Here is a 12,453-nt window from a genome sequence, read left to right as displayed (position 1 = left end):
TGCTACTGCAGTATTTGATGCCGTAGTATGTGGATGTGGAAAAAAACACATTTTGCTGTATAAACATATGATCTCTATATAGTTTGCAATAGTTAGTCCCCTTAACCTCTTATTGTATTTGAACACAAAAAACAGTTATGGTACTAGTGATGTGAAATTGAATAGATTGTGGTTTCTATAGGTCTTTTCAAAATGTATCCATGTATCCAGAGATTCTCACATGTAGCTATAATTTAACACGGCCTCCTTGCAGCCTGTTTATTTAGTTACTTTATAGCTACATGTAAGAAGCAACAACACGGTTCTGGAGTGTGTGAGCCATGTAGTTGCTTCTCACATGTAGCTATAATGTAACACGGCCTCCTCGCAGCCTGTTTATTTAGTTACTTTATAGCTACATGTAAGAAGCAACAACACGGTTCTGGAGTGTGTGAGCCATGATATAAGGGCTGGTTCACACGGATGTCCGCCTGGCTTCTCGGGTGGTATCGTGTTTGGGCTTTCGGCGGGTTCCGGTGGCTTACTGTCACGTCTGCGTTTTTTGTCCCTGCAGGGAGACACTAAACAAGGCAGTTAATGGACCCTAGACGTACATAGCTTCCAGGGTCGCCTCAAAATGATGGGGAAAATCAGGATTGGTACACCGCATTCGCACAATCGTCAGTAAAACCCCAGTACAAATGTTCCCATTTATTTGAGAGGGAGCGTGTAACGATGAGTCCCGGACGCCAGCGGTAAACACCCGCAAAGCGTACGTGTGAGCCAGCCCCAAATAAGCTGTGGCAGAGAGAGACAGAAGGCTGTTAGCAGAAAGCAGGTGATTTTATGATGCAGATCAGCTGTCTAGAAGAAAAACACACAAGCTCTATTGTAAAATGTATGCTGTCCATATTAAATAACTGATGGTGTGGATAATGGAACAGCATAATTTGCTATAGTGCCCACTTAAGTTTTGCATAGCATTAGAATATTAACTGTGGCATTGTGATGGTGTGGGAAAGCTGCTTTATGGCCTGGGTGACTTGTCATAAATGAAGGCCGCATTAATTTAGTACTTCACCAGAAAGTAATGAAGAATCTCCCGTTATCAAAATAATTGGATTGCAGTTGTGGCCACTGATGTTGGCTTAACCACGTTTGGCTACATTCACACTGGCGCATTGGGGTACATTGTGTCTGACAACAATTATATTGTAATCAGATATTTACATTGACGCCTTAGCGATGTGCATTGGAATCCATTGGCATAATGCAAGACATGCTGTGTGGTACCAGACAATATGCTCATTTACAGTTGCGGTGACACATAGTTTACATGACCAGTATGATTCCCTTTATGCATCATATTGCGCACTTAATTTGGGATGTGACTTTTGCCCTTTGTTGTGTTGCATATGGAGAATGACATATTTATTTCCTTTTAAACAATACCAGTTGCCTGGCTGTTCTGCTGTTCTTTCTGACATCAGTAGTCTGAATCACACACCTGAAACAAGCATGGAACCAATCCAGTCAGACTTAAATCAGCAACAACTGAGTAGTATGCTTGTTTATGGTCGATGGCTAAAAATATTAGAGGCAGAGGTTTAGCAGGACAGCCAGGCAATTTGCATTGTTTAAAAGGAAAAAATATGCCAGCAGCCTCCATATCCTTCTAAATTCGGGTGTCCTTTTAGAGGCAGTTACATTTTAATATTTAAGATGTGAATATTGGTGTAGACTTTTGTCCTTCAAGAAATGTTGTATTATACTACATGTGTTTGGAGATCAGAAAAAGTGATATGAATAAGCAAAAAACTGAAGAAAAGAGGAAGGGATTCAAATACTCCTACACAAATGCACACAATACATGTTTGGTTGTTATACAGATTTAACCTAAAATGGAGAGAACATGTGCTATCAATTAAGTCTAATTGTAGGCTATTTGCTCTTGCTTGACTGCTTTGCTTCATAGGAAACGGTGAAACAATGAGATATTTAGTCAGCTGCACACAGTCCTTGTGTAATAAACTGCACTTACCACATGCCACCAAAGAGATAAACTGGCTTATTCAGTAACAAGTGCAACATAGATTACCAAACAGCCTTGAGAAATAAGAATACCAGCAGCATAATTTAACATTTTAAATGATATAATACACACTGGGTAAAATCCTTTTATTTTATAGTATGTGACTTTCCAATTCAAGGCCCAATACAATCACAAAAATTGTATGCGGTTGTTTGGAATTAAATTGATGCCCAGGCAAATTGTATTGTGCACAGTACAATTATACAGCACCATCTAGTTTTCTCTATAGGGACCTATAAGATGGACTGGTTGATGCACAGCCTAATGTGTAGTATCAAACCCCCAAAAGGGCTCATACACTTAAAGGGAACCAGAGATGTAGCACCCTCGTGTATTTTACCATATATATCAGTGGGAACATTAGAGAAAACACCTACCTTGCTTTCTGTTTCATTTTGCACTGCACAGCTTGCTTCTAATCAGCCCTGATAAAATCCCCGACTGAGCATCCAATCTGGCTTTGCTCAGGTATTTTTATAGCTCAGTCTGTGTTCTCTCATGTCTTTTCAAGTCCAAGCCTGCCCCCTGCTGGCTTCATTATGGCTGAGTCATAATAGCAAAGCCAGGCTGAATGCTCAGTCGGGGATTTTATCAGGTCTGATAAGAAACAAGCTGTGCAGTGCAGAATGAAACAGAAAGCATGGTAGGTGTTTTCTCTAATGTTCCCACTGATCTATATGGTAAAATACATGAGGGTGCTTCGTCTCTGGTTCACTTTAAGGCTCATACACACGTCGGATTTTTGCAAACGACCGGTCGTTTGGACGTTTGAACGTCTGGTCGTTTGGACGTCAAATCGGGCATGTGTACGGTCAGCCTATTTGACGTCCAAACGACCGGACGTTCAAACGTCCAAACGACCGGTCATTTGCAAAAATCCAATGTGTGTATGCACCTTTACTTTCACTTTGGTGCCTTTGAGCTCCCAGATTGTTCTTTGATTAATAACTGCAGTGATAAGACCAAAGCAAAAGCAGCAGGGAGTTTCTGTTGGCAAACGTCATTGATTTAACTTGGAAAAGGGCTTTTTTCTCTGAACAGCCTTTTGTATGAACTGGATATAGCATACCTATGACGTGCTGTTTTGTAATCAAATATCAAAGTATCATATCTACAGGATATATCAACCCATGTATGGACACATACTATCAGATTGTAACTTTCTTTCTGCAATACATGTGGGAGGTATTACAATTACAAATACATATCTCAGAGCCAAAACATGGTAAAACAAATTTGTAAGAATATATTGTAATGTGTGCCGTACCAGCCTAATTGTGAACTATTGTTACAGCTCCTGAAATAATAAATTATGAGCCACTTGGACTGGCAGCAGATATGTGGTGAGTTTGCATGTAGAAAACATTACAGATGTTTCTATAAAGGCATCTCTAAGTTGATGTAATATGACTCCTGTTCTCTGTTTTAGGAGCATTGGCGTGATCACGTATATATTGTGAGTATCCATTTACACTGAGAACCTCAGAATTAATGTGTGCCTCTAATTAGTAGGTAATAATGCTGCCTTAGTAAATGTATATGAAACCTATTATGTTTGTGAGAAAGGAAATGTGAATGATCAATGAGATGCAAATAGTTTCTCCTTGCATTCAAATTTCATGTAAATTATATGCGGCTTGAAATTGGACAGAATAACTTTGTGTCATTTTTTATCGGCCCATGCTCAATCTGCATAACATTTAGATGAAACTAGAATGCAAGGAGAAATGATTTACATCTCATTGATCATCCCTAGTGAAGATAAGCTGAGGCCCGTTTATGCTATAAACATTTATAGCAGTTTGTGAGTATATTAGGCTTGAATGGGGTTTATGTTTGTGCAAAAGCAGGCAAAATCCAACTCCAGCAATATCCCAAAGGTTAATAATGTGAATTTGCAATTTGGAGTCAAGTGGTTTAGATACATCAATCAGCCACATTTCAAGTTGCCAGGCTTCGCTCTTTAGCTGATGCCTCTGTCTCATCCTTTATCTGCTGCAGTCTGTTGGGACTGGGTTAAGAAAAGGGGCAGTTTATTGTTTGAAAGGCTGATGGGGCAGGTTGGAAAATCTGTACAGAACAACAGAGGATTGATGGCTGTATAGAATTGCACTGCATTGAGCGAAACATTGCTGGCATTGCAGTCAGTTCTCCATCGCATTTCAGAAGAGAACGAGAGGGTGAGGTGGTAGTATTTATCACCCCATCCTCAGATCCTGTATGGCCAGCATTGGGGAACATTACATAGTGGGTGCAGTGGCTTTCTATCTGCATTTACAATTTGCAAAATTATTTTTATGCAGTCATAAAAAGGAAATGTTCTCATTCAAATGATCAACATAATGTTATAATTATTCTTTATGCATCATTCAGGCTGAGCGGAGCATCACCTTTCTTGGGAGAGAATAAGCAGGAGACCCTCTCTAATATAACAGCTGTTAACTATGAGTTTGATGAAGAGTTCTTCAGCCACACCAGCGATCTAGCCAAAGACTTTATCAGGAAGCTTCTTGTAAAGGACACAAGGTGACCATTTTATGTAAATACCACTTGTAGAAAAATGGAATACATAATATGCACTGCATTTACATGAGACGATGGAATTACAAACAAGGTTACAGGAACCGTGATTTTTTTTTAACTAACCCCTCCTCCAATATGTTATCAGCTTAACATGGGGACTGCATGCTCACCAGCCTTCTTGCTATTGGGATAATGGCTCCTTTATTTTATAACAAACAATATAAAAATAAAAGCAGATAAGGCAAGTAGGAAATTGCTCCCCCTGACACAGTGAAACCTTTTAACTGTAATGAAAACAACGGGCAGAGGAGCAGATCCATCAGTAAGTTCTAAAGATAGTATTTAAAGAGTAACTGTCAGGCATAAAATCCATAATCAATTCTCTATTACAAACTTAAGTAAGTAAAAAAGATGCTAACAAGGCACTTCAAAAGTTTAAAATCAATTTTACTTTTTTTCCAATAGATTATTAGTCCCCAAACCCCGGGCTCTTTTCTCGTATGCTTGCCGCAGAAGAGAAGTTGTAATGCATGCTAATTAAGCCTTATTGGCTGAAGCCTCTGTCCCTCACCTCTGTTCCTCTCTGATTGGCTGCCTGTTTTTGGTCACTTGCAGCTGCTAGGACACAGGAAGGATGGCCAGAAGCTGTCCTCTGCCCCCCTCCTGTTGTGTGCCCCTCTCCGCACTCCTGCCGCATCCTCCCCCTCGCCCCGCACTCCCCCTCGCATCTCCTCCCTGTACTATTACTCAGCGAAGCGGGGAGGAATAAAAGTAGTGCACACAGACGCACCTCCATATGGTTCCACGCTCTGGAGTTCCTGTCTATACACTCTGCACTACCGCCAGCAATACTGCAGAGTGTATAGACGGGAGCTCCAGTGCCACCATGAGCAGATGAGTCTGCGCCCACTGCCTTTATTCCTGCTAAGCTCTATAATAGATGCGAGGGGGAAGGCAGATGCCAAAGCCTGTGGGACCCAAGATGCCTTGGACAGAATTCTGGCCATTTCACTATATAAAATACACTTAAATCAAAACGTGGACAGTGCAATACATCTGTTATGCAAGTAGAGCAAGTAAGTATCTAGTTAAATATGTGTTTTTTTTTCTCTGGCATAGTATGGCTAAATAGTTGCACTTTAAATGGAGCAACACTATAGAGGGGACTTTACAGAACCTAATGAATAAATTAGCCTTTTTTCCCCCTCAATATTAATTTATAAATTATCTAGTCAGTGTCTACCTATTGTAAAATCTTAACTCACCCTTATTTGCATTCTTAAATGTAATAGTGATGTCAGCATTTTTATTACTGGCAAGGTGAATCATGGGATTTTTTTTCTCCCATCTGTTTAGTGAGCAGGAACATCAGTTAATCTCCCAGAATGCTCTGGGGTAGAAGGCTGTGTTACATCATACCCTAGGCTAAACATTACTGGGAAGGCAGTGTTACATAACAATAAACAGTTATAAGAAGCATTTCTGATGCTGAAACATGGATAATTAATGTAAAACTGGATATCCTGGATAATTGTTTCATGTCTCGCTGAGTCTTTACAGGTTTTTTCTAAGTAGATAATTTCGGAAGAGTAAATATATGTATGTGTTGATGTTATAAGGGTGCTTCACAGGACATCCTGTTAACAACACTGACTATCCTTTAACCTTTCGCTATGAAGCAAATTTTACTTATGTAGTTGTACTTTTGATGACAAGATTTTCATACCAGTTGATCACAGATTTATAACAGTGCAATTGTGACTCTTGTTACCTCCAGTTATTGATACCACTTTATACAGTATCTGTATTTACCCTGTATTTGGGTTTTATTTCTTTTTAACTTATCTTCCATTATCTCCATACAAGGGTACATCTGTGTGATATCTTTTTTTTCTACCAAATGGGGCACTTTCTAGGCCAATGTCCCATACCTACACATGTGTCTTGACAAACACTGTGAAAGATATTTCCATCTTTATGTGTTGCCATCTATCATATTCAGCCACTGTACCTCTTTTGTAATAAATCTGTGCAAAACATTTTCATTGAAATGCCATAAATTAAAGGTTTTGTCAGGCTTGTTAGGTCACCAACAGCTCTTATAAGAGAAACGCTGAAAAAATGTGTGTGTGTACACACACTTTACACACCCATCATTGCTATTTCTGTAGTAAAATCATCATCTTATTTTTTGACATTTTGCTTTAGAAAAAGTATGGCACAAACAGCAGGGGAAGGGTACTGTTATGCAGCAGAATCATCAAATAGGCAAAAGGCCTGCACAACTGAAAGCTTGAAACGTAATTATTTTAATCCAGGTAGACATTTGGTTATTCTTTTAAGGAAGTTATAAAAAGATTACAAAGCTTTGCTACATAGTACTGTATAGAGAACACAGCTGATTCCACTTTGTGTGTTTGCCTGGCCAAATAGGGATAAGACATCCTGATAGAACTTCTGCCCATCACTCTCAGTCTGGCATTTCTGTGCCTGCTGTCAGCAGCGATAGGTGTGCTGCAGTGATCCCAGTCCTCAGCTCTTGTTACTGGGGAGGGTAGTGTCGGCTATGAAATAGTAAACCATGCATTCTCAGGGCGATAACACATACAGAACTTTGGCAATGCCTTGTGAGTATGATTCCCATTTATGTACAGCATCTCAGAGGTATTTTCTTTGTATATGTCATGCATTCAGGGATTTTACATTATATATTGCTGAATTATAATTTACTGTATCCAAGCATCATTATTTCAGAAGTGTAAAGAAGACTTTGAAGGGTGCTAGGTATGCTGAAATAATGCAACAATAGCATTGTATTCATTCTTTAAGGGAAATGACATTCCACAGTCCACAAGAACCTGCATTATACCATGAGTTACTGTAGTACATGTATATCAGTGGTAGGATAAGTGTTAATTTGATTTACTCTTTTCTTCAGGAAGCGCCTCGCTATACGGGAAGCTCTGTTTCACCCGTGGATTACAGTAAGTCCAGCTGAATGTCTGCATAAATACGATAGAGCACTTGGGGATCCCAGCATGCTGACATTTACACACATACAATATATACTGTAGATGCTAGCAAAGAAAGATTACAATTACCTAGTCACCAATGCAGAGACGGGTACATGTTTCATTCATTGTGTAAAGTGGTAAGCAAAGACATATAGTTAAACCTTTTATAGCTCACTAAAGCTATAGGTTTAAACAAAGCAAAGTAGTCAGCCGTTTTCAGCTTCTACTGAGTTTGCTCATACAAAACTCTTTTATATACTGAAACTGGTTTAATAGTTTATCTTGAAGAAAACCCTGGGCTTGTGTTGTCCCTATGATTAATGTGGAACTGCATCATAATACTGATAATGGAGCAATGCAGATTTGTAATAAGATGTTACTCAATAAAATGTTGTCCAGACAGCCTGTGCATGAGCAACATTGCTGCCCCATATGTATTCCCCCAGAAAACAAAGGGATAGAGTGGGGCAGCAGGCTAGTCCATTTTGCCAAAATATCATTGCAGCAAATTGTATTTTGTATGGCACCCACATGCTTGTATGCATGCCTGACAACATTGGGGCATGTTCTTTATGTGACAACAAATCGTGTCCTGGGGGATCTCCTCCCACCTGAGGAAGCTCGAATGGGGCTGCAACACGTCATATGCTCTCTGTCTTTGACACAGTTTGATACTGCAAGCAGCCTGTGGTGTGCCGCCTCATCGTTCATTTCAAAATTTGGTACTGCATAACCAGGAAGGCGACCTGGTTGAGGCTTGGCACCGGCTGGCCCTGTCTTCTGTAGGCGGGGTTCTGCATTAGTGGACACTGTTTGTTCTACTATTGGATCTCCTCTCAGATCCTGGACCAGGGAATCACTGATTCCAAGTCCTTGTGCCTGCCTATCTTGTAGTATGTCATAAGGATTGGCTGGGTAAACATAAATGACCAGACTAAGCAACACAATGATTTTTTTTCTAATAAGTAATACTAATGATATCATCAGTTTGCAGTGCTGTGTTGTGTCTTTATGGAAGTTTTTCACAAAAGCCATGAGAGTGTGGATTATTTGTGGACTTACACTTTCTGTTTCTCATACGCATGGTTTGGTATGTTCTCATGTAGCTGTAGAAAGTGTGACTATCACGATTGCAACCTCCGAGGCATGCATATGCGCACCCAAATATTCAGATATCTGCATAGCCTTTCCTTTCTTCTTATTTCCCATTTTTTACTTGAAGACTCTTCAATCCAAAGAGGAAAACAAAATCCATGATTCCAAGAGAACTGCCATGAGAAAACTGAAAGCAAAGAGGCTTAAGGAATACACAATGAAGTCTCATTCCAGCATGCCACCAAACAACACTTATGTGAATTTTGAGCGTTTTGCCCGGGTAGTGGAAGATTTGTCTAGTGCAGACCGAGAGTTTAGTTCCCTGACTCTGACCTATGACTCCCTACAGGAAGATGTAGAGGCCTTAATATCAATTTACAATGAGAAAGAGACCTGGTACAAAGAAGAAAATGAGAATGTAAGGCACAGCCTCTCCCAGCTGCGGTATGATTGTCGTAAAGTGGAATCTATGAAAAGAAGCCTTCAACATGAAATGCGTTTGGTGGAAAGCAGCGTAGTAAATCTGTGTGGACGTTACAGTGACCTGGAGGCTCGTTATGAAACACTGAGCAAAGAGCTCACAGAGGATCTTAGGTGGATCCAGGACTTAGTAGATGGAAGTGGAGATTATGGATGTGGGAACTTTGGTTCTGTGTTCAACCGAGACTTGAATGAATCATTTATGAATCTCTTGAATGGGCCATGCAATGAAGACCTTTTGCAGACTCTCAACCTGCCAAAGACAGACTCTCGCCTATAGTACCATTATATATCTGCAACAGAATAAGGAGTATAACTTGTTACGGTGTAGAAAATAATTTCTTTGGAAAGCACATTTTTTCACTTTTGTTGAGAGAATTGTTCAACAATGTGCACATAGAAATATATAAATTCATAAAATGTATTGCCAGGAAAACGGGAAAGAACTGATTGTTAAATGTATTGATTCTGGTCATTAATGTTGCTTCTGAAGATAAACTTTGGAAAGAAACGCACACATACAGTATGTATATTATTAAGCCTCTAGATACATTATTTATTACAAATGCCATATTGTCATCATTAGATCAGTACCACCTTCAGTGATGACAGTTCTCCATAGATACATTCACCTACTTATAACCTAAACAGCTATAGCCAAATTCTTGGAAACAAAAATGGCATCAAAGAGGATCATAGATGCATGATCTAGAGCCTAGGTTCTCAACCGGGGGTACTTCTGATAGTTCCAGGGGGTACTCGGGCATGATATACTCAAAGTGGACCCAAATTAGAAATACAAGATTTCAGAAATAAAATCTATTTTCTAAATTATAATAATAAATAGCAGCCTTTTTTTAGCTGCATGATGACAAATATAAAATATTTTACATTACATTTATTGGAGGAACCCCACCCCTTCCTTTCATATTGCCGGGACAGAATCCGGCAGACTGGTGGAGTAGGAGGTGTCCAGCAAAGGAGGAATTGCGAATGGCTGCCACCTGTATAACCCTAGTTATGAAAAGAGATGGGTGAAAAGCATGCACTGAAATGCTCATAGGCTTGTAGAAGTGATTATTTATCTTTGTGTGTGTCAGAGTGGTGCAGCTAAATATTTTGAATAAAAAAAATGTTTGGTTTGTCCGCTTTACCCAGGAAAAACAACATTAGAATTTTAGAAAAGGATAAATCTTATTTAAACAACACCAAATTAGTATTTTAGCTAATTAAAAGCAATAGTATATGCTTGGAAATTTAAATGGAAGTTTAGAACCAATTATCATGTACTACAATTAAATATATATTTGTCAAGGGGTACTTGTGATATTTTTTACTATGGTAGGGGGTACTTGGTGAGTACAGGGCTTTAAAAGGGGTACATACCAATAAAATGTTGAAAAACACTGATCTAGAGGACCAGTCAATATCTCCAGATCAGCTATTGAATTAGTTATCAGATCAACAAAGATATGTTGGTGTATTCAGACTATGTGATTGAATGACAAGATTAAAAACTTCCTGGTAGGGTTTAGATATGTTATTAATATATTCAAAAAATGGAAATAAAATATCAGGCAGTATATATCCATGAATACACTGTAACTGCACATGGCTACTAGGAATCATAAAATCAGTGTGCTAGTCCGTCACCAAAGTCTTTCACAATTATACCGCACAGTCCCTCATCCTGAAGACAAAACAATGTTATTGTACTCTGTGCATGACCATTGTAATTAATAATCTGAACTACAAAAAAGGGAAAAAAACATTAAAGGGACACTACAGCGAAAAACTGTAAAATTAAAATATGTACAAACATATACAAATAAGAATTACATTTTTTCCAAATGAGCCATAAATTACTTTTCTCCTATGTTGCTGTCACTTACAGTAGGTTGTAGAAATCTGACAGAAGTGACAGGTTTTGGACTAGTCCATCTCTTCATAGGGGATTCCCAGGAATATATGTATTTTCAAAAGCACTTAGTGAATGGCAGTTGCTCTGTCCAACTGACAAAAAACTGTGTAGGCAGCAGGGAAGCTGGCCAGCATCTTTGTATAAATCCTTTTAGGGAATATCTTTATAAAGAATAAAAGCCTTGCTGAGAATCCCCTATGAAGAGATAGACTAGTCCAAAACCTGTCACTTATGTCAGATTTCTACTGCCTACTGTAAGTGACAGCAACATAGGAGAAAAGTAATTTATGGCTCATTTTACTCTGGAAAAACGTACTTCTTATTTGTCTATGTTTGCACATATTTTAAAAATTTTTCGCCGTAGTGCCCCTTTAACTGAAAGCAGTTGAACCCCTTCATTACCAATGGGTCAATCTGTTTCTTCTCTTTTGAAAACGGCTGTTAAGAAAACTCAGAGATATAATACTGTAGGACTAATCTTCTTGGTAGACCATGAAGCAGTACTTAGGGATTTGTTCTGAGTGACCAGTGTGCTTCTTATTGTAGGGCACTTTCAAAGTGATTACAAGTACATTTTAATAATTTGTCTAAATTACTGTAAAGGGCCACTACCACACAAAAAAAGTAAAATACATGTGTGCAAATTTATAAAATGTGCCTTTGTTACAGAGTAACATGCACTATAAATATATTTTTCCCATGTCACTGTCACTTACAATAGGTTGTAAAAATCTGAAAGGTTTTGGACTAGTTCATGTCCTCATAGGGGATTTCCCCGGATTTCCTTTAGTTTCAAGAATACTTTCTAAATAGCAGTTGCTCCGTCCATCTACCGAAATACTGTGCAAACTAGTAGTAAGGCTGGCTGGCATCTTTATTTAGAGCCTTTCCAAGGAGTGTTTTTTTAAAGAATAAAGGAAATACTGAGAATCCCCCATGGACTAGTCCAAACCCTGTGAGATCTGTCAGATTTGTATTACTTATTGTAAGAGACAACGACATAGGAGAAAAGTAATTTATAGTACACTTTACTCTGGGAGAAAGGTACTTCTTAAAAGTATGTGTACACATGCATTTTACATTTTACAATTTCTCACAATAATGGTCCTTTAAATGTTCTAATCAGTTATACAATCTTACCAAATCTATGTAGTAGAAAGGCAGGATGAATGAATATACTTTGAATGGATACTTAAAGTAGTCCCTCAAATGATATAGAAGTGGTAAGATTGTACAATCAAAATTGTATCATTAATGGACACCTTAAGATGTATTTTTGACTGTGTAAATCATACTGGCAATGAGTTTTTAAGAAAGGAGACTTGTTAATGATGAATAAAAATGTGTTT

At 38.6% G+C, this 12,453-nt stretch overlaps 1 protein-coding gene across 4 annotated transcripts in view; it reads left to right on the top strand.

Annotated features, from left to right (window-relative positions):
* The window catches only part of DAPK2 (death associated protein kinase 2), a 134,483-nt gene that overhangs the window by 83,977 nt on the left and 38,053 nt on the right, over positions 1 to 12,453 (top strand). For 3 of the 4 annotated variants that reach the window (XM_068275798.1, XM_068275799.1, XM_068275800.1), the window contains 5 exons: positions 3,366 to 3,414; positions 3,501 to 3,527; positions 4,445 to 4,597; positions 7,533 to 7,578; positions 8,831 to 11,035. In XM_068275798.1, coding sequence (XP_068131899.1) covers positions 3,366 to 3,414; positions 3,501 to 3,527; positions 4,445 to 4,597; positions 7,533 to 7,578; positions 8,831 to 9,463 — 908 coding nt within the window. In that variant the 3' untranslated portion in view covers positions 9,464 to 11,035. Of the gene's footprint in view, positions 1 to 3,365; positions 3,415 to 3,500; positions 3,528 to 4,444; positions 4,598 to 7,532; positions 7,579 to 8,830; positions 11,036 to 12,453 lie in introns of those variants that run through there. The other variant, XM_068275801.1, reaches the window with a different exon arrangement.

This window comes from Hyperolius riggenbachi, chromosome 3, assembly GCF_040937935.1.
Source record: "Hyperolius riggenbachi isolate aHypRig1 chromosome 3, aHypRig1.pri, whole genome shotgun sequence".
In the NCBI taxonomy this organism is placed as follows: Eukaryota; Metazoa; Chordata; class Amphibia; order Anura; family Hyperoliidae; genus Hyperolius; species Hyperolius riggenbachi.
The sequence above is the reverse complement of the archived record's forward strand: the minus strand, read 5'-3'. Positions and strand labels throughout refer to the sequence as shown.